Source organism: Colossoma macropomum, unplaced genomic scaffold, assembly GCF_904425465.1.
Source record: "Colossoma macropomum unplaced genomic scaffold, Colossoma_macropomum, whole genome shotgun sequence".
NCBI lineage: Eukaryota > Metazoa > Chordata > Actinopteri > Characiformes > Serrasalmidae > Colossoma > Colossoma macropomum.
In genome coordinates, this window is record NW_023494805.1 from 28,047,155 (window position 1) to 28,074,660 (window position 27,506).

Genomic DNA, 27,506 nt, shown 5'->3' on the forward strand with positions numbered 1-27,506 from the left:
TTTTTCTTTCAGTGTTATATACTGTGCATATTGTTCACTGGCAGTCAAATAGAACTGCTTAGACGCACAGATCTCAAACTGTTTTTGATGTGTTTGAAGGTACCTATCCATTCTGTTCATTTAAAGGAAGTACAGCTGCAAAAAATGACTGGGTATTCCAATAAGATAATCCGAGAGACCATACTGCTTATGTAGTGTTGCAGGACTGGAGCGTGGTCTCAGAATCACGGGAGATCTTGAGACTATAAACTATAAATTAACAGTCTGAGTCTTGTCTCAGTCATTTAGACTCAGTCTTGTCTTGGTCTCGGGGTGAAATGGACTCGGAAATTGTTCTGGAGACCAGCCCAGTGCAATGCCTCAGTTTGAGTTAACTGGAAACTGAACTTTTTTCTAACACTATTGAATATCAACAAAAACAGTCCTTTCTCTATATGTTTAAATAAAATCTGTTCACTGGCGGTTGAGGGTCTAATTGATCCTTTCCTTTGTTGATGTTCATTGGTTGCAAAATTCAAACATCCACTGAGGGCAGTTTAGAATTGTATTATTTCTACACCAATCAGGCAAAACATTATGACCACCTCCTTGTTTCTATGCTCATTGTCCATTTCATCAGCTCCACTTACTATATAGGTGCACTTTGTAGTTCTACAATTACAGACTGTAGTCCATCTGTTTCTCTGCATACTTTGTTAGCCCCCTTTACCCTGTTCTGGTCAGGACCCTCCATGGACCATCATGCTGTCTCTTAAGTCATTGTCTTAGAAGGCAGTGTTGTGATGCTGTTTTTTCCTAAATGTATCAGCGCTGACACTAAGGATTATAGGATATGTAAGGCAGTGAAGGATACATCTATTCTGCCTTCAAAATACATCTGAACAGAGAAACCTCAGCAGACAGACAGCTTTTTATATAAACATGCGATTCAGACATGACAGGGTGCCTTCCCACCTCAGAATACCGTATGAGTTGGCAGCGTTTGTTACATTTCAGACACAGCCATTTTTATTGAAGTCCAGGCTTGCGGCTGGGGTCAAATGACAGGCAAATACAAAGAGAGCTGGGGAGCACATGAAAAGGAAACATGGAAAGCTGAGAGAAAACAAAGAAAACAACAAAGCAATTAAGTATTGAACACTAAAATTAGAACTAGACAATTAAACACGTGGGACAAAATGCATAGAGAACAACACATAGGTACCAAACAGCAAGGGAAATGAACAATGTAGGTCAGGAAACAGTCTAAAAAGGCAAACAATCGACTATGTATTCAATGAACACCAAAGGGAAACCCTCATAATTTCCTCATGATTTCTGGGAACTAAAAATGCATCTATTTTATTCTATAGAATCATTCCTGTATTTCAACTCTATATGCATTTGAATACTACTTTTGTTTCATTGTCAGGTACAGGATGGAAATAAAAACACTGAGTGGGAAATGACCAATCAGGATTTGTTTTTCTCCATTTCTAGGTAGATATAGCTAAGCAAGCTTTCCTATTGATTAGAACCTCAAATGCTGGAGAGAAGTCCTATCCCGTTAGATTTACTATCAGCATAATTACGAAGCAATAGAGGAAATAAGCAATGGCGTTTTGATTTCCGATGGGTAGGATCAGTTCTGTGAGATAAAATGTCACTTTAAGCCTTCTGGAAGTTTTAGACCCGTCACTGATTGTGACTATGAGAAGCACCCTAATCAGTAAGTTGTTAGAAACAGAACACAGCAATGGCAGCTTAGTATCAGAGCTCACTACTGAAAGAGTGACTGTGAAACTGCTACAAGGTAAAACATAATGGTAATATGGTCACCAGCTTCAAGTAAAACAAGTAATGTCTTTTAAAAGCTTTAAATGTCTTTGTTTAATCTAGAACTGCTTTTTTCTAATTTTCCAACCCATCTTAAACAGTGCGGCAAGTGCCAACAATTTTTTTTCCACCTGAAACACTGCAGTAGTTACATGGTGCCTAAATATGCTGAAATGTAACTGCTGCATTAATAAAGGTGAAATTTGAATAAGAAGCTTACGTTAGCCTCATCAGAAAGTGTTAGTGTGAATTGCTGTTAGCTTAGCACTTATAAACTATCCTTCAGGTGGGTTTTTCTCCTCATGATCTTCCTCATTACAATGAGTTTTGACATTGATGGCCCAAATTGGGGGCCTAGCTTTACTATTCACTTTTTAGCTCTATTGATGATGAGGTGCTACAGATCACACATAGGTGACATGGATGACGAGGGGTTGGAGCTGGGGATGGCGACAGAGGGTGCATTTCAGTCTCCCTAGTAGTTCCATGAAAACTAGACCACGGAGGGTATTCAGGCATTTTAAGGGTTATTTTAAACCACAGGGAGCGGGAATGTTTAATTGGAAGAGAACTCCACATTGGGCAGAGAGCAGTGAAAACTTTGCAGGAAAGCAGGAAAGTTTACCCATCAGTTATTTAATCAACTGCAGTTCCCCCAAAAGACACCTCATGCTCAACGTGTAAGGAATATAAGGGGGCTTAGGGACCCTGTAGAATAGAATGCAGCCAAGAATTGGGAGACAAAAGAAAGGGGGGAACCTGACCAGGGAAACCATGACAGTAACAAATCATTTTTAATCATTCTGTTAGTCCATCCATCATGAAATGTTCATACAGTTTAAAGGACAGCTGATGTTTTCAAACGGTGTAAAATAATAAAAACAATATATACGGTATATACTCTCTGTCTCTGAGGTCAGGTCTTTAGAGAGTGGTGTAAGGTGGAGGAAAGCTGCGTGTCATTGGCGTGTGCTTTGCAGGCTGCTGTGCTACCTGTAGGGGCCTGCAGGAAATTGCTTCTGATAAAAATAGTGCTCAGTCCTGTAACCTGACCCATTTTATTAACTCTGCTCTGAGTAGAACTCCACCCAGACCCGCAACTCAGAATGAAGGGGATGGGAACCATTTTACATGCACATAAACACACATCCAAAGGCACATGTGCACACTCATATTTACACACATACACTAGCATGGGCAAATATATACATGCACACACACACATACACCTTCATGTACAAACCTCCCCCCCCCCCCCCCCCCAACCCCAAACACACGCAAGAAGCAGAAGCACCCATTTGCAGTGATAGAGGTAAGGAGGTAACCTGACAGAACTGGGGCAGAGTGTGTTTAGGCAGGCCAGCTTTTCTCATGACAGAGTTTAGAAAGTTGCCGTGGAGGAAAGTTTAGCTGTAATGTGGCCGTGACAGCAAGTGATGAGGAGTAGACTGACATCTGTAGCAAAGCTCTACACTATTCTGTTTTATGGGGAAACCCATTCAGGCTGAAAAATTCATAATTTTTAATACCGAAATCTAACTTTGAAAGACAATTTTCAATTTTTTGTTGTGGTCTACATTATCTTAGCAAGTTTTAAGTAGGGAAGTTTAACCTGATAACAGAGAGCTTCTGAACAGTGTGTAGATGAGTTAGACCAATCAGAAGCAACCAAACACCCATGAGCTGTGTACATGACAACACAATCACCACAAACTCAGTCTGGTACACTATGTTCAATGGATAAAAAATGCAGTTATACTGGTCTTCATTACCAAAAAATAGAAAAAACAAAAAGCAAATAAAAAACAAATAGAAAATACTCACAATTAAATTACAGTCACATTACTGGTCAAAAAATCACACTTACATCAATCACAATCACAATTACATATTTACATATTTGCTACCTGCTGCGCCACCATGCAAAACAGGAATGTCATATTTAAACAATACTATCAAAACTATAAGAAAATTGGGCCTCGTTCACCAACGGTTCTTAAGAGGAAATTTCTCTTAGGATCTTTCTCAAGAACACATTTAAGAAAAAACTTATGAAGATATTGGTGAAAGAGGCCCAATGTTTTTCCATTTTTTATTTCATTTTTTATATACTGTGTAGTGCCGCATACAAATAAGCAGGGCCAATCATGTCCTCATAATCTCAGATGCTCTGTGCACAGAGATATGGATAAGCTGATATTTATTGCATGCTAAGCCTCCATGCACAGGCTTTTATCAGTCCACTGGAAAAAAAAATAAAAAATAATAAAAAAACCTTTTGAAACTAGTGGGCCTTTTCAGAGCAACATACAGTTGCTGGACTCAAAAATCATAAATGTTGCTTGAGATTTTTCTTTTAGTAGCCACTAAGCTTTTAGTAGCTAGTAAACAAGAAATCCTGGCATGTTTGCCAATGCACACTATTTTGTTGCACATGGTTGTGTTTGCACGTTAAATGTCCCTTTTCTGCCAAAGTGGGTGGCTCTTGGTTACACTGAATGATAAAATCCACCAGACTCTCTGACAATAGGCTTGCAAGGCCAGTGCTCTCATTTCCTGCTCTGACCAAACGAAAGCACAAATAGATGCACGGATTGTGAATGGACATCCAACTACTTACTGAGATAAATGAAGTCTGCATTAAGTAGCCCATCCAGAAATGTAATGTGAAATCAATAAAAGCTTATTGGAAGGCAACACCAACCAATCTGAAAATGTACAAATGATTCGATCTTTAATGCAAATGATTTTGTAATACCAAATAGTCGTGATTACACTCCATTTAGGGTAAAAACTAACAACACTCAAATTATAATCAACACAAATGCTGTCCACCCAAAAATGTAATGTAAAATCTAGTGTCAAACCATGACTACTAAGAGCCAGGCCTTCAGCTTAGGCCATAAATGTCATAAATCATTCAAAAACACGGAAAAACACACCTATGGGATTCTTGAGGTATGTTTTTTGGCTGTGGTAGATTAAACACATATGTTTAAAGCTTTTTTGTATCATTTCAAGCTTTACCAGACATATTAACATAATTTTACCTTGTAGCAGTTAGACTCTTTCAAAAAAGAGTCCTGACATAGAGCTGCACGTGTTTTTCATTTCCAAAAATTCAGTGAAACTTATTATAATAAACAAACAGACATATGTCTGTCATTTTTATTTCTTTTTCTTTTACATGCCCTGAGTGTTCCCCATTGGTAAAACCCATAGAACACTCATCACCAAGGTAACAACAAACAATCTGGCTGTCTAAAAAATGATCAGTCCAAATGATTTTGTAATTATTAATAGTTGTAATTGGCTTCTGGGAACATTATCACACTGCATTCTCTAGTGAGGATTTTCAGACTAATGGCAGAAAACAAAGGCTTCTTTCCTACAGCACGTGATGTCAAACCAAAACATGAAGCAGCAGCAGCACTGCTGTATCAGCTCTGTCTGGGTCTGTACATCCAGCTTAATAAGAATTTCATATGCTTTCACTAGAGAGTATGGCAGGCAGTTGAATTTTCTTATGATTGTAAAATTTCAGCAAGACAGGAGAGCTGTGGGCAATAATTTGCATTCTGAGTCATACACTGAGTGTAAGTGATAAATTCTTAACCGTATGAGAGCAAGTACTCCTGAGACGTTTATACAAAGCAAGCCAGCAGCTAACACTAAATTCCTTTCTCTGTGTTTGAGAGCACTGGTGGAAAACATGGCTTTTAAATCAAGTACAGGGAATTTAGCTGTTGAAGTTTACTCTGAATGGCATTAAAAATAATTGACAGAACAAAACAGAACCAAATCCCACCTCATTGTTGTTAAATAATGTTCTACTATTGAGTTGTGTTTCAAATGGCTCATATTCTATATTGTCTTATATATAATTTGTCCCCCTGAAATCAACATATTCCATATATGCAGATTTATGTTCCAATTACCATAGTTATTTTTTTACATTACCATTGTCAGGTGCTTTTACTGTGCCTTTAATACTGACATATGTAAATGATCTCTGTTTTGACTGGCTGTCTTGTATTGTGCCACAGTCCAAAAAAAACAGTCCAGGCTAAAATGCACAGAATACACTGCTTAGACTAGAATCGTTGGTTATCTCAGAGCAAAATAAACTCCAGCCACTTCTTTCAAATGTCTAAAAGGCTGCAGTGACATTTATTTCCTTAAACAGGATCATTTAATCATTACAGACTGTCTGTGGTAACAACACTCCTTATCACATCAGTGGGAATGGGAAGGTCAAGCTGTTGCAAGCTGAATACCATTATATAAATGAATTCATAGTTGTGACATCACAACTACATAGAACTGTATACATAGAACGGACCATTTTGCAGCTTATTTTACATATATGTAACAAGTACTGTATGGATTGGGGACTGAACAGGGTTTTTAACAAGCCCTTTTCACAGATTTTTAAAAATTTCTGCAAAATAAACAGTTAAGATATAAACTTCTCCAGAGTGGTTTGTTGTGAAATGCAGCATTTTAGAGATTCCTGCTGCATCAGAATTTTTCACAAGAGTGGTGATAGGAACCAGATGTCTGAAGCATTTTAATACCTGTAAAATCTATCTTGAGGCAAGCTACTGCATGAAATGGTTGTGAATATTTGCCTTATGCCTGAGGCACTGTTTTATGATAGATTTTATATAAAAATTTGGCCTATAACATACTTCCTTAAATACATTCATGGTGAAGAAGTATACGCAGCGTGCCAAATAGCACCCAAAGCCATTTTTTCACCATGAAAAATCCTCATAAAATATGGCAAACTTTCTTATCCCATTTGAATACAAGTATTCTTTCTTTACTACTTCAGGGGGTTCTTCTTTTTCATATTGGATTAGTGTACAGTAAAGCTGATATGTGTTACTAGTTGTGTTTTTTTTCTTCCCCCTCTTCTCCTGTCTGTGTGATGTCCAATGAGGATGTTTTTTTTTCTTATTTTGTGGGTCTACATATTTAAAAAGACAATTTTTATACTCACTAAACTCTTGGCATTTCATGAAATTTCAGCAAATAAACAAAACATGAACAGCTTACATAAAAAATAAAAAAAAACAAAACTGAAGACTTTTAGATTCACTGGTCACTCTGGATAGTAGCTAAAATTATGTTTGCGTTATTGACATTGTGACTCCAGGTTCTTACCAGTACCACTGTAAAGAAATCCGAGCCATCATGTTTCTCTACAATGCACCACTCTGAATGTTTAGATGTTAATGATTGAATTATGCAGAGATTGTGAAAAATCAGTGGAATTCCCCTTTAAACTGAAACAATGAGGTTTATTTACCGCCAACTCTGTGGCAGAACACACCCTGAAGATACTATCGGCTGCCATTTACAATGAGATAGGGATCACCATAGTCACATGACCAGTCGGAGCGAGGGATGAGAGTGGAAGGAGAGAAATGATGTTAGAAAGCATTCTAAGTGTGCTGCATTCACAGGCAAAACTGCTGCAACCTGGGAGTTTTTAAACAGCATTAGTCACACTGGGACTCTGAATAGGACTCAACATCACAGTTCATGTACCCGCACACATGCACACACAACCTCTTCTGAATTAATTTACTGCCCATTTCTTTCTGATGATTCAGTATTTAGTATTGTGAATAATGTATGCTGCTAGAGATTGGTCCCAGAGCAGACAGCTGTGTAAAAGCTGTAATATGTATTCTAACAGTGCGGTGTGTATTGGGTGAATGTAAATGATAATGTGTGCTGCCTCATCTGTCTCTGCTGCAGGGACATTGGGGAGCGGAGCTGGAGACTTATCAGCTAACGGGACTGCATGTCAATAATGACAGAGAGACTATGAATGTGTAGTTGTGTCTGTGAATATCGTTTTGTGAATGAATGTGTGTCTGTGTGTGTGACTTTCACAGTGCACAACGTGTCTGTGTTGGGTGTTTTCCTACACTGACTATGTGGGACAACCAGAAAAAAAGCAGGATTTACCAACAATATCAGAACCAACAAAATGATCCTGACTTTCTAAGGTTTTATGTATTTATTTACTTTAAATAAAAGAACCTTGTTTCACTGTTTAAAACTGAAAGAGTACAACCATTTTTTTGGTGAGGTTAAGATCCGGATTAGGTTTAGTATTAAATACTTGCATTTACAGCATTTGTAATCCAGGAAAGTTTACAATTTCATGTTGCAGAGGCAGCGAACACAGTGTTAGGAATCTTGCCCAAAGACTTTTATTGGTATGGTGTGCTTGACCAGCCAAAGAGTCAAACTCCAGTCTGCTGTGTGGAGAACAGTAGTGTTACCCACTATGCTATACCCACTGTTCCAACATATCACTGTTGACGGAAGAAAACCTTGTTTCTCCAAAACGAGAACTTTACAGCAAAAGGAAAAACCTACTTTACTTTTAATGTAAGTCAAAAGAATCAGACTTTTTTCTAGTCATTTTGCGTCGCTTATTTTGGTCCATTCATCATGAAATTTACACACAATGTAAAGGACAACAGGCATTTTCAAATTATGTCAAAAACTGAAAAATGATAAAAATGGACATATGAGGTTTTCTTCCGACAGCAGCGATATGCTATACCCACTATACCAACTTATATTACTTGTAGTTAATACATGTTGGCCATTTTATTACATATACGTACTTACATGTCGGCACTGTACCTCCAAAATGTTAATTTTAGAAGAGAAGGAGAAAATAGTCATAACTCATAATGCCAGTGAATGTAACAAGTAATTTTGGAGCATTCCTATGGTCCATTCATCTTGAAATTTAAACACAATCCAAAGGGTAACTGGATATTTCAAATTATACAAAGAAAGTTAAAAAAAAGAGCAAAAGTGGAGAAACAAGGTTTTTGTGCGACAAACATAATATAGATACCTATGAGACATTATTGCATACAGGTGTGTACATGAATGCTTACAGTATATATGGGACATTACTGCATTCAGGTGCTTACATATACAAACCCAATTCCAAAAAAGTTGGGACAGTGTGTGAAATGTAGATAAAAACAGACAGCAGTGATTTATATATCTACATTGATCTGTACACTGTAAAAAAAAAAAAAGGGTGGTGGTGGTAGGGGGGTTAACTTAAAGTTAGTGTCCAGGCTGCCTTAAAATTCTGAGTTATTGGGACTTTTGAGTCATTTGAATAAGTTGATAGGGCATGAAACACATACTCTTGTTCCATTGTCTTACTATTCAAAATTCACTAAAAGATTTTAAGGCAGCCTGAGCAACTACTTTTTTTAATTACAACCTTTTTTAAGAAATGTAATGTTTTTTCTTACCAACTTCATTGTTTTTTATGTATATATACACTCATACCTGCAACACATTCCAAAAAAGTTGTGACACGGAAATTTAAGATTAGGAACACTGCAAAATATTTTTAAAAAATCTAAATAGGTGATGCCATCTTGCTTGGGTAAAGGACCATCCAGGAAAGGCCTAGTGCTTTATAAGCAAGGATGGGTTGACTTGGCCAAAAAAATGCATCAGCAAAAAATCCAACAGTTTAAAAATAATGTTCCTCAGTGGTCAAAAGATTTAGGCACTCTATGCATAGAGGAAACGTGTATTGTGGTCTGATGAGTCATCTTTTCAAATTGTTTATGGAAATAATGCATGCTGTGTTTTGTGAGCCTGGTTGCATAATAAGAGAGTGCAGGTGCTAGACTGACGTTCCTGCAGTCCAGACCTGTCTTCCGTCTGTAAAAAGTGTGCAAAACACAACAATGAAGGCTCTGTACAGCTACGCATATATATATAAAAAAAACTGACAAAAATGGAGATACATGTTTTTTTTTGTTTATCAGACAGCGATGATAAAATACTGTGTTTTTGTATCATTTTTTAGTTTAATACAGGTCAAACAGAATTTACTAATTATAGCTTTCCGTTCTTATATGCATTTCATATACTGTCCCAACTTTTTTGAAATTGGGTTATGTATATGCATCTACATAGTGTTGGATCACAAGGACTGGGGAACCCCTGATATAGGTACTTGGATAAAAACATTCATAACACATATAATACATATGGAACATATTATTGTTACTACATATAGATATATATACTATATATAATACATATGGGAAACAATCCATGTAGGTACTTGCATTTATTAACAGATTTAGGACTCATTATTACATATCGCTATTTCTATACATACATACTTATAAAAATACATATTTTGACATATGTTAGATGTATGACATGAGGCACATTTCTGATTCCACGTCCTAACTTCGTATAAAAACAAACCTGTGTGTGTTTGTGGTTTTGTAAATGTATGTGCACTCTGTGTGCTTGACTTTGATGGTGTATGGATGGTGTAGATGGTACAAAGTGTTCCACTGTGTGTGTGTGTGAGGTGTTGGCAGGGTGATTACTCACCTCAGGCACTGGCGGCCTCTGCTCTGCCCCTTTACCCTATCGTCCCAGTACACACACACACACACGGATGCATGTACATACATGCTCACGCACACGTACACACACAGACACGCACACACACTCACGTTCACACATACACACTGATGAGGTAATTAGTCTGTTGCTGTCGACCCTGAATGACTGCGACTAACCTCAGGGACCACCCAGAGCCCATACACACACACACACACACACACACACACATACACTCGTGACCTTCCACTCTCTGTTCAGAAACACACACTCTTCATCTTTTTTTTTTCCCAAGTCAGCAATCTCTCTCCTCCTGTCTTTATCCTCTCGCTCTCTTCTCACACACACTCTACTCTCTCGTGTACACATACACACACACTATCCCCTCTCTTCAAACCGCCCTGTTCCATTTTCCAGCCCAACATCAGAGAAATGAGAGCATAAACATTTGTGTAAACAAAGGAAAATGGAGTGAAAAACAAAAATGAATGGACATTAGAGAGAGACAAAGTCAGAGAGAGAAAGAGAGAGACAAAGAGGGAATACATAAACAGTGAGAGAGGAAGAGAGAAAAAAGTAAGAAATAAAGAAACACGATAAGAGAAAAAGGGAGAAAGCCAGAAGAGGGAAGAGAGAGGGAGAGACTGAGGAGTGAGAGGGAAGAGAATGGGAGGGAGAGAAAGAACGAGAGGAGAGAAGGAAGGACAGAGAATGAGAAAGTGGGAGAAAGAGAAAGAGAAAGTGGAGAGGATAGAGGGAGAAAGGATAAATGAGAAAAACAAAGTGAAAGGAAAGAGAGGGAAAAAGAAAGAAAGATAGAGAGAGAAAGAACAGTGGGGAACAGTAAGCTGCACTCTTCCTCTTTGGAAAATACCCAAACCTCCCTGTAGGCTGTGCTGGTGAAGGTGAGAGGCAGAGGACACACTCCACTCTCCAGCTGTTCGCAGGTCAGCGGTGCAGAAACGTGCAGGTGTTCAGTCAGCCCTGCTCTGCTCCTTTACCTGACCTGGGGTCAGCCTACAGCCCCTAAAACTCATAACACACATAACTGTACAGAGAGATGAGCTGAGAGGCAACAGAGAATGCATATAAGTCTCCTTCCATTCTTCAAACACCTAGTTTCAAGAAAAGTTTGTTTACTGACAGTTCACATCTCTTAATAGACATGTTAATCATTGACTAAGGCAGCAGCAGATTTCTCAGAATTGACTTAACTGTTATTAAAGTGATAATCAAAAATGTACACAATTTTCCCCTTACCCCAAATGTAGTCGATCAGCCAAGACATATTTGGTGTCCCAAGTCTGGTTCTTTAGACTGACATGCAATTTCTACAAATATGTACAGACAAAATTCAAGCTTCAGCATGAGAGTGCTACTATTGTTCAAATAATTAAATAAATATGTATTGAAAAGCATTAAATTTATTTGATCTGAGGATCCAGAAATTCTTGCCTTCTAACATTAGCTGCTCATCTACTGGAGTGAATATTACTGAGTTACTTTACTCCTGTGTGATGTATGTACTTCAACACATACTTTCAAAGTGCATTTGTGCCGCATGAGGAGTTCAATGTGTGTTGGTGTGTTAATGCCCAGTTTGCTGGTTTTAAGCGTGTAAGCGGTTTCGGGGGTTGCCCTCATGTCTGAGCCAGCAGGGGAAATCAAATACTTATCACAGTTTTTCCACTAATGCTTATTGACATTTCTTCAAGGCCTTACATGAAATCAATCCTGCCATTGGACAGATTTCAAGCCATGCACAGCAAATAGTTAACGTCAGTGTGAACACTTTTCTGTGGTACATTTGACTGCGGATGTTCATTTCAGTGGAATGGCCATGGATGGCCTGCAATAGTGATAAACATCAGTGTCACATATGTGTCTTTCTGTATTATCCTCATATATTCTTCCCTATTTCTTCCTTCCACTCTTATCTTCCTGTGTCCTCACATCTTGTCTTTGCCACTGTCCCCTTTGCCATTCACATAAATGTCAAACTGGCCTGCTTTTTGAGGCATTACACAGGGAACAAACTTAAATATTTGAATAATTTTATAAATACATAAAATTAAAAAATACATAAAACATGCCATCACCTTTGCACCATTTGTCCAAGTATGTTAAATTCATCAAATTAATAGAAATTGTGCATTACAATGTGAAGACGTGTCTTCTCTATAGAGGGCATGTTAACTTATTTTCACTGAGAAAATCAACAAAACATGTAATTTTGAGCAGGGGCACCCAAATTTTGCATATGACTGTTTACCAGCCTTTAAAGACAGTAACAGCCTCTTTAAATCTAAGAGATAAAGCTGTAGACCTCGGGGGAGAAAATAAAATACATGAAAAAATTAGCAGATGGGCCCTTTCCTATTGCCTATTCATATGATTTATTATTCAGTAACTGTTATGAGTTACTATGAAACATATATGTAAATTGTGTAGTTATGACACTGAGGAACTGAACTGTAGACACATACAAGCCCTGGGGGTTAAATGAGTTAATCTGGCTCTCTATGGAATAGACACTGGTTTAGCAGTGCAGTGCTAGATCATGAGTACTCTCATGACTAAGTGCTGAGTGAAAGTGTGCCACCTGCTGCTGATTGATAGTAATGCAGCTTTCCTTTAAAACTGCAGGCAGGACCATTAAAGGGAAATTCTTCCATATGGGGGACGAGTTGCTTTTTCCTTGTGAGAGGAATAGGAGAAGACAAGAGCGCTGCCACGGCAGTGTAGCCTCCATCAGTGTGTGTAAAGAGAGTGATTAAGAGAACAGGTAAGAGCAGGATAGCAGAGAAGAAAAGGAATGAGGGAAGAGGAAAATCAAAGTGAAGAATGGAGCCCGAACAGAACAGACAAATGGAGCAGGAGAAGCAGAATGGCTCAGAGGGATTGAAGAAGTGAATAGAGAAACATACACAGAGTGAGAGAGAATGTATCCCAATTGCATACTAAATACTACTACTATGACATAGGCTTATACATTGCCTACTAATCTTAAAGGGCCCATATGTTACATTTTTCTTGTGTTTTATTTTTTTCCATAGAGGTCTACTTGTGATATTTTGTGGTGTTATGTACCAGAAACATATAACATGTGAATATAATATGTTTAAACATGATCATTTTCCAACCTCTCTGAAATTGTCCTTACAACAATAACGTGACTGGACAGGGCTAATATGCTGTAGACTGAATAGGCAGATATTATGTACACCTCTGTGAATTTACACTCTGCCCATTTTATAAGGTCCATTTACCATATAGGTGCACAGGACCCCCACAGAGCAGGTATTATTTGGGTGGTGGAACATTCCCAGCACTACACCAACGTGGTGGTGTGTTGTGTGTGTTGCGCTGGTATGAGTGGATCAGACACAGCAGTGCTACTGGAGTTTTTAAACACCTCAGTGTCACTTCTGGACTGAGAACCATCCACCAACCAAAAATGTCCAGCCAACAGCGTCCTGCAGGCAGCATCCTGTGACCACTGATGAAGGATTAGAGGATGACCAACACAAACTGTGCAGCGAGAGATGAGCTACTATCTCTACAAGGTGGACAAACAAGGTAGGTGTGTCTAATAAAGTGGACAGTAAGAGGACGTGTGGACATACCATGAAAGTATCACTGCAGTGCTGAGAATGATCCACCACCCAACTAATACCTGCTCTGTGGCGGTCGTGACCATTGAGGAAAATGGTACTGGGGGCTAACGAGTTTTGCAGAGAAGCAGGCAGACTACAGTCTATAACTGTCGACCTACAAAGTGCACCTATATGGTAAGCTGATATATGGACGAAGAGTGTAGCTACAAGTTAGGTATACTTAATGAAGTGGCTGGTTGATGTATGTGAATGTGTTGGTTTTTGTGACATCACAGAAACAGTGAATTCAAAACAGGCTGTTTTTGGGTTCAGTTTTCATAATATAGACTGTACAGATTGGGGCTACTTTGGAACTAGTAACAAAATTTTAGAAATGTTTTATTAAGGACTTCTATGAGAATTTGACTGTATTCAGCCACAAGAGCAATAGTGAGGTAAGGTACTGATGCTGGACGATAGTTCTGGATCATCTTCCTCCTGCTCTTCCTCTCTCTCGGTCTCTTTCACACTCTTTTTATGTATTCCATCTCTCCCTCTTTCTCGTTCTCTCTCCCTCTCTGTTTATGTATTCCCTCTTCTTACTCAGTGCTGTTCTTATTTATTGATGGTCTCTAAGGGGCTGCTGGGCTTTAAGAGGCCGCACTGGACCCTTTAGAGTTTAATGAGGAGGCACTGGATAGGCGCCTATGTAGAGGGTCCTAATTACTGCCTAATTGAGAGGCTCCCCATGTCTGGAGTTAAAGCAAGTGCTATACTCACACATACACACACACCTTCTTTCTCTCTTGTTCTCTCTATCGTGTTCCCATCCTGCCCTGTCCTCTGAGAGCCTCACTTTAATTCACTTAATTCCTCAATTAATTAATTAAAGCTGGAGGAAGGCTTGGCCCTAAGCCCCTGCTATTTGCTTCCGAAGGTGTTTTACAGTGAGGCTAAGATTTAATAGGTGGACAAATATCTGCACAAGACAGGATCTCATGTGTCGAAGACGTGCACTTTGTTTAAAATAGTTTTAAACAGAGAAGACATAGGTTCAATGAATACTCCTGCATTGTTCAAACTAATCTCTGTCTGCCACATCTGTAGCACATGGTCATTTACCATGCACAATCATTTTTGATATGTTTCCTTGTGCTTACTAAAAGAACAGAAACTGAAGTCAAGCTTCATAATATAAGCCAACTGGCAGTAGCTTCAGTATCTGCCCAATAAGACCAAGAAGAAGATCAAGATCAAGAAGAACTTCATCCTTCCAACCATGTACCAGTATACAGTAGAACAAAGCAACCTCCTCCTCGTCCAGATACAAGACAGGCCCTGTGTTTACATTACAGGTGGCAGTGTTTCTACCAGGTACTGTGTTGCAATACAGTTACAAATCCAGCTGCCAAGTGAACTGTAACGTACCTTATACTCATGCTGAACTTAATTACCCTTGTTTGCTAGGGTACCAAGCATGCTGAGTATGAATGTATGGGTAGGGCTAGAAATGGTGCAGACCACTGATTGGTCAAAAGCAGTCGCCCCATTATCAGGAATCTTCATTCGTTTCAGATGATTCCATTTTTAAAAAACACTAGCTAGCCAGAAAATTCATTGCGCCTTTGCACATAAAACCAAATGCACAGAAAGAACTAAATCAGATCTTGAAGCAACTGTTGTTTATGTATATTGTTAGCACTACAGTCACATGAGAAATCATGTGACCACCAATCAACCTTCAGAGAACCCCTTTCATGGTTCTGTTGATCACTGAGAAAAGGACACAGGGTATAGATTATTCTGGGTTTGGGTTAGTAACTGTACCGTGCAGTACCACTGCGTGCAGGAAAAACGCCCAACATAGGGTTATGCTGGATTTTTTGGAGTATACTCAACGAAAAAGTAAGTTTGAGGTCAAAGATCTGGGGAATTCCTTTAAGTTCACCATTGCATTACAGTAGAAGTGTGTAATGTCATTTCCAAAGAAAATATTAACCATAAAAATTAATTGCAGTCTTTTTTGCTACAGAAATGTATCAAGGCAAATGTACTTAATTTATGAATAACATACTGTTCCCCCTGCTGACAATGTGTATGTTCCAAACACTGGAAGCAAGAGAGAGAGAGAGAGAGAGAGAGAGAGAGAGAGAAAAGGAGTGAAGAGCAAACTCCTTATTCAGCTGCTCAGCTCACCAGTCACACCAAGGATTCCAATCAATCCTGAAAATTGGTTTGTTCCCTGACAAGGTTACAAAATGACGGGGGGAGAGGAGGGGGTGTTAGGGATGGAGGGAGCACTTGAGAAAGAGAGGCAGAGGGAAGGGATGGATGGATGGAAGGAGAAGCAAGAGAGAGACAGAGGAGAGAGGGAGTAAGAAAGATGCGAAGAGTAAGATGTTAGTCTTTGCTTACTGACAGGCTCCAATCTCCTGAAGGGATTTAGAGACTGAAGGTGTTTGCTGCTTTGTGGGTATGAGGGTGAGATTAGGCTGTGGCACTGCTGTCCACCTAAAATGAGCTGAGTGAGTGAGTGTGCTAGTGTGCACATACCTAATGTAGGAAAAGCAGTGGATGAAAGGGATGTGGGTTTGTGTGTGTGTGTGTGTGTGTGTGTGTGTGTGTGTGTGTGTGTGTGTGAGAGAGAGAGAGAGAGAGAGAGAGAGAGAGACTTTTGTATGATATCAGGACAAAAATATCCTGACTTTATAGAAAAACCAGAGGAGAAAAAGGCTAATCTGTCAGGTATGTTTTATTTATTAAAACCTAAAGCGCCAAATCGTTTTGTTTTGTTTTGTTGTTTTTTTTTGGTTGCTGAGGTTAAGGTCAGGTTTAGTGGAGTTACTACATTTCAATGTTTACATGGATATAATGCATATGGGACATATTATTATTATTACATGTAAGTACTAACATATACATTAGTATTAGTATCCAGCCAAATTACGTTTTGTTGATTTTCTATGTGAAAAAAAGTGCACATCCTTTAAACAGAACTCACTTCCGCACATTACTGCATCATTACTGTGCATTACTGAAGAAAAATGAAACATAAAATATGGCCTGTGCAAAAGTTATTGCACTTTTTACATTTTAGGTTTTTCCCAGTTTGTTAAACTCAGCAAATTAATAAAAATTGTGCACAACAAGTCCAAAAAAGTCATATTTAAGTTCACTGTAGAGGGTGTGTTAACCTATTTTCACTTAGAAAATCAATAAAATATGTCCTTTGACCAGGGGCATTTAAACTTTGTCATACAACTGTATATAATATATATCATATGATATTATTATACACATGGGACATATTGTTACATATAGGTACTTATAAACACATATACTATACATAGTGTATAGTAAACATATATATAAACATATATATATTATACACAGAGTCATGCATATATATGTATATGCAATACATAAAGTTATCTTACAATAGCAATGAAATGCTCCACAGCCCTGTCAGCTCATGCTGAAAATATCAAAATATCTTGCTGGAGAAATATCAGCATTTGCATCCTGTTTTCATCATAACTAACCTTTTTGTGTATGTGTGTGTTTTGTGTTACAGGAACACTTCACACCGGAGTGTAAGTTCAAAGAGTGTGTGTTTGAAAATTACTATGTGACCTACTCATCCATCCTGTACCGGCAAACGCAGTCTGGACGAGCCTGGTACATCGGCATCAACCGCGATGGGCAGGTCATGAAGGGCAACCGGGTCAAAAAGACAAAAGGAGCTGCCCACTTCCTGCCCAAACTCATCGAAGGTGCGCTAGCTATGATATTCTCTGTCTGCAGAACACACACATCCACTGCTGAAAAGGCACTGACAATACTGTGTTTAAAGGAGCAAAAGTTGTTGCCAAAGTCTAGCCTATTGATGGTACACCATTCATTCATCATTTGCCCCAAGTTAATACAACTCTGCTATAGAAATGCACTGTACAGTCAGTGGAACAATAACAGGAGACACCTATTGTTGTTGGTAAATGCTTTTAATACATTTTAGCATTATTTACAACAGCTAGAAAATAATAGGGATACTATCTCTCTTTCTCTCTCTCCTTTTCACACATTCTCTTTCACTTTCTCTCTCCTTCTCCTGCCTCTTTTCTCCCTTTCTCTCCTGCTCTCTTTTTCTCTCTCCCTCTTTCTTGCTCTCTCTTATCTGCTCTCTTCCTCACTCTCTTATTCTCTATCTCTTTTTTTTTACACACGGTCTCCCACTCTTTTTCATCCTCCCTCTTTCTTTCTCTTCTTTGCTCATCATCTCTATTTCACTGTCTTTTTCTCTCACTCCTTGTTTCTCCCATTCCTCGTTTCTATCTCTTTCCTACTCTTTCTCTGTTCTCTACCCCATCTCTCTCTCTCTCTCTCTCTCTCCCTAGTGGCCATGTACAGGGAGCCTTCGCTACATGACATTGGTGAGCAGAGTCCACCTCGGAAAACAGCCAAAACTTCAGACTCTCCTGTCCACACACACGACAACAAAGACCCGCCGCCACCCAAAACAAGCGCCTCCTAGCGACTGAAGGAGCACAGACTGGCAACCACACCAACATACAAACAAAGGGCATCGGAACAGGCATGAGAAAAACACTGCTTGTAGTCGTGCTACTGACCCTGAGAACTCCATTACCCAAGATGCATCAGGGCTCAGTGAACATGGCAGTCCTGGTGAAAAGCCTACCTTCGATCTCTTCCTGCTACGGTCTTCCTGTTTGAACCTGGGAATTTTTTTTAGCAATAAGAACCCTGGGCTGTCTGTGGGTGCACATCACAGGAGAAACAAGCTGCAAAGAAAGAAAGAAAACAGAAAGAAAGATCCGTTTGTTTCACCCTTAAATTCACCTGACGTGTCAGTTTCCTACATATCTCCTCTCTCTAAGGGTTTTTTTTCCTGACATTGAAACCTGTCCCCCCACCTCAAGCAGAACATGACATTGAAAGGTCTTGGATCCTGGCAGATCTTGCCGATCTTATTGTTTTGGAAGCATCTGCTCACGCTAATCCTGCCTGATAGCTCAGCAACCTCCGCAATCCCCTCCTCCATCTCTAAGCCCAGTGTAATCTCCTCTTCTTCACCTTCTCTGCTGTTTGATTAGTTTGTGACACAGAGTCAATTTTCCACTCCACAGCACAGGAAATGCCCAGCATGCTCTCCAGAGGACCATTACAGCATACTCACACACATGCATACACACCCACACGCATATCACCAGACAACGAAAGAAATTTCAGACGTAGAAAACAAACACATACTCTCCCCTTTCTGTATGATAATGCAGAGAGTTACACCCCGAGGAGGTAAAAGTCTTTCTCCTTTTCTGTTTATACACAATAGTCCCCAAAACTGATGAGAGTGTGTGTGTATTTGTGCGTGTGAGGTGACTCATAACTGCGGGAATTGAGGTATATTATCGCTTTCTTTTGATTAGTTTTCCTCTGCACATTATGCCCCAGGAGCAATATTTTTCTGCTGCTCTCTCCTTTCCTCTCCTGTTTGGGTTCGTTTTGTTTCAGTGCAGGAGGCATAATTTGCTAACCAATGAGCTTGCAACTTTCTTCAAGTTCATGGCCTTATAATCAATTTTGTTCTATCACATTTGGCCCAAAGCAAAGGCAGATATTCCCAGCAAAATGGAACCACGAACAATAATATTTTCTACCTTTTATTTTCCTAATATTATAGAACATATGCCATGCGGTATAGATTTATGAGAAATGGCTTTGAGATTCTGTGCTTCAGTAGATGGTCCCAAATTCCAATATCATCACTGACTTCTGATCTTAAAGCAGCAGCTTCCCTACAGGTATACTCAAATAATTTAGTGTGTACTGTATATCAGGCCTTTTAAGCCATACAGTATATTACATGTCTTCATTCAATCAAAAATGTCCATGCTAATTAAGCTCCAGCTATTCATCTCTTATTGATCTCAGTGATATTGGATAGCCTCTTGCTGAAATAGCTGAAACAACAATAAGTCTGGATTCAGCAACCTGAAATAAGGCATGTTGGAGCAAATTAAAGGTAAGGAGAGTACACCAAGGTTATGGGCTGATGAAAGAGAAGATGGTAGAGAAGATGGTAGGCTCCAGTAGTTTTGGAGTTTAGATCAATGCAATAATCTTCTCTAACAGCAGCAGGGAAGAATGGAGGACACTTCTGCTTCCTATTGATGGAAAGATAGTAGATAACAGATTGCTTCATTAAGTTTTAGGATTTATTGCCATTTATTTACCACACTGTCTTCCAAAAAATGAAACGGAAATCTTCCAATTCAACTTCCAGGGAAGGAATGCAGAGAACATTCAAATCAGCAAAGTGCACCTTGATGTTTTTTAAAAAGCTGAATCTGTAACCTTGGAGAATATGTAACTTTCATTATCCGTGCTTTTTTATTGTATGACCAGGAGCGTTATAATATGATGGCGAGAGATCTCCCTTCATTCTTTAAAACTACATCATTTTAAGGGCTATTTTTATCATCTGAAACCTTCACTATGTTCTCCAAGAGCTGTGCTTCATTGACGATCATCTTTATAGGCTACCAAAAAATAATAAGGCAGTAGAATGATCAGAAACCCAATGGGGACAAGAAGTGGAGGCTTTCGAAAACTGAAGGTAAAAGGAAAGGCCTTGGAGGTTAAGCCTTTGGTCTGATTAAAACCCTCTGGCCTGTGCTGGTTAATGACTTCAATTAAGCCGCTGAATTGTTCTTTTAGTCTCTTGTACTCTCGCCTCATCTCTCATCTCTCCTCATCCTCTCATCTGCCTGAGGCAAAGCCTGCTCCTTGCACACACTTTCACAAACCTGACCATTCGAATTACAGGACGACTCCTACCATGGCCAATTACAGAGAAGATTAAATAGCTAAATAGCTGAAATTCAGGGGTACTAATGAAGAGGCTACAGACATGAACACTGTGCTTTGATTGGAAAACACTGGTTGGGCTTTAAAAAAAGGGGATTACTTCACATTAAACCGGGCGTGCCAAACTGGGTTCCACAACACTACAGAGTTTAGTGTTCCTCCTCATTAAACACACCTGATTCAGCTCATTAGGCCTTTGTGAGTTTAATTCTGAGTGTTAGAAGAGGAGAAATTGTAATCTTTGCAGAGGAACCCAGCCGGACACAGTGGGCTCTTCACACTTTATAGGTTTTACTCTAATGAAAGTTTGAATTAAATTAGCTATGGGCAAAATGAGTGTGTGATGAAATAGCCTAACTAGAGGCAAAAAAGATCTGTCTGAATGACTTTCTGTCTATGATATTAATTTACATATACAGCGCCTCTTGCATGCTTTACTTTTCATAGCATGCATTCTTTAAGCAGGAGGAGGTAGTGCTCAAAAGATGGGGGTTAATTTCTGTGGACAAAGATCTTTGCTTACTTGGCTATTTGTTAGCCATAAAACTAGAAAGGTGAAGATGGAAGTAAAGGGCTAATTCTAAGCTACATGAGTGGCACTAATGACAAGTTTTACTATAGCCAAACATTTTCAACACTTTGCTTTTCCATACAGTGGTCCAAAAGTTTGATACCACTAGTGAAAATGCTTCTTTTTTGCATTCCTTTGTATTCCATTTAATACAAAGTTTATATTATTTTCTACATTATAATATAATTTATAATGTATTATCAGCATAACAATTTCAGTAAAAAGTTCAATCTTTTCAATTTTAAAATGAATTTGAAATTTCTTAGTATTTGGTTTGTCACAGCGTGCACACAAACTGGCAGTGACTCTCAAGTTTGTGAAAAAGCCTCTGATTTGTAAAACAAATTCACCTGAAAGTCACCTGAACAAAAGATAAGACTTTTAAAAAACTTTTTTTGTACAAAGGCATTAACATGATCAGTGCCACAAAATTGATTAAATCTGAATTGTGAAGAGAGGCAGAATCTTGTCTTTGTTTAAATTTTTCAAAATTCTAAAACTGTTTATTTCCAGATTTCATGAAATTAAACCTTAGATTTTCAATGTGGTCCCAGACTTTGGATCCCATTGTACGTATGAAGACAGAGACGACTTTTTTCTCCAAAAAAGATTCTGTATTTATAGTGTGGTGGTTAAATGTGTTACATGGTGCTGAGGTCAGTTGTTAACATATTAGCAGTGACAGCACATTTTGAGTCAACATTGTGTAGCTGTCAGTGTGTGCGTTTGTGTGTGAGTGTGTGTGTGTGAGAGAGAGTGTGTGTGTATGACTGTGTGTGTTTGCATCTGCACTTATTTAACAGTAGTGAAAAAGTTGAAAGCATACTTGAATAATTGGGAAAGTAACAGCGTTAACTTACACAACCTAAATTCTAATTGTACTGCAAAAAAGATTAAAACTGCATGTGCTCATAATAACAAATGACACTGTTGATACAAAAAATGCAAATGAACAAAACACACTACCAGTTAAAGCAGTGGTAAAGTAAAAAGTACAATATCTACAGGCTACTAATTTTTCAGACACCAGTAAGTCCTTAAGGGTACTTGATACTTGGAGAGAAGGTTCATTACTGAGCTTTGCCTAAAGATTTTCAAAGATTTTTGGCATAATATATTTGCATAATGTAAATGTCTTGAAAGCCAGGAAATATTACTAAAGTAATGTTGTTTCTTATAAGTACAAATATAGATTCATGAACAATTGGTGACCTTTTTCTGTACAAATTTCTTTTTAAAACACTAAATAATGACGTTTCCCTTTAAACAGCATATAATTCAGTGAAAGCAAGAAGCAATCATTAATCATATAAGTGAGGACATTTCAAATGGTATGATTATTGGTTTTATTGAATGTTAACCATGTACTTGAAAGAAATCATTTTGTTATTCAAAAGTACTGAAAAGGTTTGAATACAGCATTTGCAGTCTGTTATAACCAATTAAATCCCACCATCAACACCAGAAGAGAGATGACACTAACCTGAATCTCTAGATTGAAATAAAAGCTTCAAAATTCCCTTAATCATGCATTTTTATCTCTTCCTCTAGCCACTTTAATTCCTCTCTTGAGGGAAGATAAAACTGTCGGGCCTTGTTTTCATGGGTCACGGTGATAAAATGTTGTTGGGCAAGCTGCAGTTCTCTACTGCCTGCTCTGGCAACACAAACAGTCCACTCATGTTTATCTGAAGTGTGTTATCTTTAGATTTAGGCTTAGTTTCATCAAGCATAGTTATGTATACCAAACTTCCAAAAAATGAGATGCCTTACAACAGGTACAAAGTTAAAAGTAGAGTTACTCAGTTTTCTCTGTGCACAAGTGGATATTATTTGTAATTATTCATTTAGAGTTTTGCTCTTAATTGCTTAGGTGTGTTTATTGTTTAGCTTGTGTTAGTATTAGCTTTCAAATGTTGTACTGCAGTGTTGCTTTTTCATAAATAAATTGATCTTCAGACCAATACAGAGTACTCTGTATGGTTACCCACAAATGTGTTCTTTCATAGCAGTTGTTGCAATGTTGGACAAGCTTTACAAGACATTGATAAAAATGGCATTCAGCGAGAAATCTATAGAGTAACTGTGATACTTTCCTACATTATTAGTTTTAAATGATATTTTTACATGTTTTTGGAAAGTCTCTCTGGAGGTCTCAGTAAGATCAGATACTTTTTTTGTCATGTAATTGAGTTATTGTTAGCATGATGGCAAATCTGTTTCAAATATATTGCTATAATAAAGTCCAGCTTGGAAGTGAAGCATTAGGTGAAGGTGATTAGGTTTAAAGGATTTTTACCAATATTCTGTAAAACTTGTCCAACCTCACAACAGTAGCTATGAAAGAACATTTGTGGGCAGAGCATGGGTAGGTCAATTGTGTTTTTTCCATTTATTTGTGGTGTGGTGCTATGTAGTGTGGTATGGTGTACTGTTTTTTTGGTTGCTTGTTTTCTCATGGTTGTATGTTCTGGCACCCACTCTTCTCACTCCAGAATCATGTGTGTTTCTAAGAAAGTATTGTCAGAATTTCTTAATAATACACACAATATGAAAGTGTGTGTATGTGAGTCGGTATAAAACTTGCGTAGTGCTACCAGGAAACCCATCTTTCCTCAATTTCTCAGTAAGGAAAGAATAAGTACTGTTCTACATGGATGTATGTCACACATACCTTCTCATTCTGCTTCACATTATTCTCTGTTTACATATGTGCACAAAAAAAATATGCACTGAATTTACTTGATTTAAATGTGTACATTATTTCCACATGTATATAATTTCATCGCTATCGTAACTCAGTCTTGTTTCTCTGAAATCTTAACTTTTAATGCAAGATAATGTGATGAGTTCTGGACCATTTTGGTGGCCCATTCATCATGCAATAAATTATCACAGTGAAAAGGGTTGCTGGCAGTGTCAAAAAGTGAAAAAAATAACCCAGTACACCAACAAAACTGTCACCATCAGATAAACAGTACTTAAAGCTTACATCTTTGAGAGATTTACAAAAGAAACACAGAAGCTGGTGGTGTCCTCCGGTTGATGGACTGGTTATCCCAAACCTCAACAACATTGAATGTGTTTGGGATTACTAGAATCGTGAGTAGCAGAAAATGTAATCAACTTCTAAGACTAAATTTAGGAAATATGGAAAAATAACCCTGCAGATTTCTTTGAGAACTGAAAGCAAGTTTCCCAAAAAGAATGGAAGCTGTGATAGAAGCAGACTGGACACATGGAATATTGAAAATTTATTATATTTAGTTGTTCTGCAAATGTTCCTGTTAAATGTTTTCTTCTTTTTTCCTAATTTATTTTACTTAATGGCCCTTCAAATTTTACAAAGTGCTGTTTTAGAACATAATTATGTCTTTCAGTTTACTTACTTCTGCCAATAATTGTGCTGACGTAAAATATTTTATTCATACAGAAATGATGAGCACATATGAATCAAGTCAGTTCAATGCATTTGTTTTTACAGTGTGTGTGTTTCAGTGTAAATGTGTGCGAGAGAGAGTGAGCTAAGCGAGGCACGTGTGATTACAGAAGACAAATCTATACCCTGTTTCCTGGATAGAGAGTAGAATATCTAGCAGATTGAACAGATTACCTACAAGTGTATTCAGGTGACAGAGAAAACGTGCCCAGTGAGAGTGATGCTCTCATCCGGGCATGTTGCTTATTGTGTATGTGTATGTGCCACTTTGAGGTGTAGTCCCAACCCTGTATCTGCAATGCAGCAAAAAAAGACAAAAAAACCCAGCCCTACTCACGTGGCCCAACCAAAGGGTTATCCCCTCCACGCCTGCTCGCTTTGCAGCCCTCACCGAAGCGTTTTGTGCCAGAGCCACCCTGCCTTGAATGTCATTACCCCTGTCAATTCCCACTGTAAGGCTGAACGTGTGTGTATGTGTGTTCTGTCTGAGAGAGACCCCTGCTGCATTTTAAAGGCAGCAACGCTGAGAAACATCTGCATTGCATAAGCAGCAGTTGTGCGTCAGTCCCTGTGCACAAATGTGGATGGCTAAAGGTGACCTTTAAGACTGGAGGCTCTGAGAGAACTGCTACAGTAATTATTGCACTTCCCTGTTGTCCCTTCACAGTGACTTTACTCTTTTCTACCCCCACTCTCCACTGTGAGTTGTGGTATTGTGGATTGTGAGTCCTCACAATTGTTAGCATCCATTCTGTTTCAATTTAGCCAGTGCAGCTTTTTGAATTCATTTACTTAGAGAAAAATTGTGACCATAGGCCGGGTTCTCTGACATGGATTATGTCTAGTCATGGACTAAACTGCAAAGCTAATGGTGTTTCACCATTAAAAATCCAATTTAGTCTAGGCTTAGGCTTTATCTCACTCTGGGAAACTATCCCGATTGTCATTGTAACTCCATAATTGTTTTAATTATAATTTGGTACACTATTTAAAAGCTGCTAGTGTTGGGTAGATTATTTAACATATTTACTCAAAATATGTAATCTGGTACTTCTTATAAATTACATGACCGAAAATATAATCAGTAACCTTTAAGATTATTTACAAACTGTACTTTTGGACTACATTTTGTCTTGTATATTTCCCCTTTTCTTCCTTTCAAGATGTTTCTATACATCTATTAGTCAAATACTGACCACTCCCACCTTGTCTGTCTGAAGTTCAAACCATCCAAGAAACAGCTCTAAAAGCTCTAAACATTTTTATTTTCAGCAAAAAAAATATCGCTATCAGTCATAATTATATGCCTATATGCCGTTTATGGGCATATTCAATTAATAAGGTATTATTAGACCAATTTGTTGATGTTACCTAATCAAAAATGCAATCCTTAAAACAGTAATCATAATTTGATCAATTTTTTTTCAAAGTCTCCCACTCTGATTACAAGTATCTGACATTTGTAATCAGATTACATAAGAATATATTGCTGCTGTCGGAAAACAAAACCACATATCTCCATTTTTGTTGTTTTCCAGTTTTTGACATAATTTGAAAATCCCTGCTGCCCTTAATTTTGTGTTGAAACTTCATGATGAATGGACTAAAAGAAAACACCCAAAGTCACTTAAATAAAAAAAAAATCTGGTTTAGTTGACTTACATTAAAAGCAAAGTATGATTTTTTCTTCTCCTGTAAAGTTTTCATTTTGAAGATATGAGGTGTTGGTCCGACAGCAGTGATATGTAATATGGTACTATCCAACACTGCCAGCTCTTCTTTACAGTGTTTGTGCTAAATGAGCCCACAAAGATACTACTTTGGCAATATGAAGATATGAAATGTTGTTACCATAGCAACTAAGTGGAAGCTGACCTGAAATGGAGCCCTACTGTTTACCATTATTTGAAATATTTATCTTTGTACTAAAATTGCAAGCCTTTTTATTGGTCATAAATGCAGTCCTGTGCATGTATATATGTGTCAGACAAGCACATTTTCATTCATTTTCTTTCTTCATACTTGTCCAGTTGTTTGTCTGATGAAGGCCTGATTAGGACTAAATTGTTAATGAAATGCTGATGTGAGCATACACCTCTGTACCCTGACTAATAATGCAATTTTTTGATTCAGTCCAGTCTGGGGAAATCTAAAAAGACTGTTAGTGTCTAAGGGTGTATTAAGAGCTGTGGACAGTAATGGACAGAGGCCTCCTCGCCTGCCTGCCTGGATTTCCTGCAGCAATATAGACTGCTCAATTTTAGTTATCACTGTCTTATACACCCTTAATGAAACACGCCAGACCTTATAGCCATGTGTGTGGCATATCCTGATTGAAGGAGTCAGCTTTATATCATACGGCTCCTGGAGGTTTTTGTATGTTCTGCATGGATGATCTGAATTATCGTCTTCCAAAAGGGATTTTAAAAACAAACTGTGTTACTTTTTTCTCCCCTTGTCTTCCAAACCAAGAGAGTTCAACAGTCTTCCAGTCAAAGCCACGATGACACTATTTTTATATCAAAGAACAACAAAAAAGGACAATCTCAGTGGAATCGTGTAAGGATTGGCTCTCCCATTTCACAAACCCACAGTGGAAAGCCAAACAAAAATGGCAGCAAAAAGGAGAAATCACATTGTATGATGGAAGAAGTCTCTAGGACACGGGTTCAAAGACTTCTCACTGATGCCTGAAGCAATATGACATGAATGAAGAATAGTGGAATCAACAGTACTCTAAAAGCATGCATGAACCGACATTTACTGGACA

General features: G+C 38.3%; 1 protein-coding gene across 1 annotated transcript in view; it reads left to right on the plus strand.

Annotated features, from left to right (window-relative positions):
* fgf11a (fibroblast growth factor 11a) overlaps positions 1-18,376 on the plus strand; it is an 82,869-nt gene extending 64,493 nt beyond the window's left edge. The window contains exons 4-5 of the mRNA XM_036597379.1: positions 17,416-17,614; positions 18,236-18,376. Coding sequence (XP_036453272.1) covers positions 17,416-17,614; positions 18,236-18,372 — 336 coding nt within the window. The 3' untranslated portion in view covers positions 18,373-18,376. The remainder of the gene's footprint in view (positions 1-17,415; positions 17,615-18,235) is intronic.
* The last annotated feature ends 9,130 nt before the right edge of the window (positions 18,377-27,506 follow it).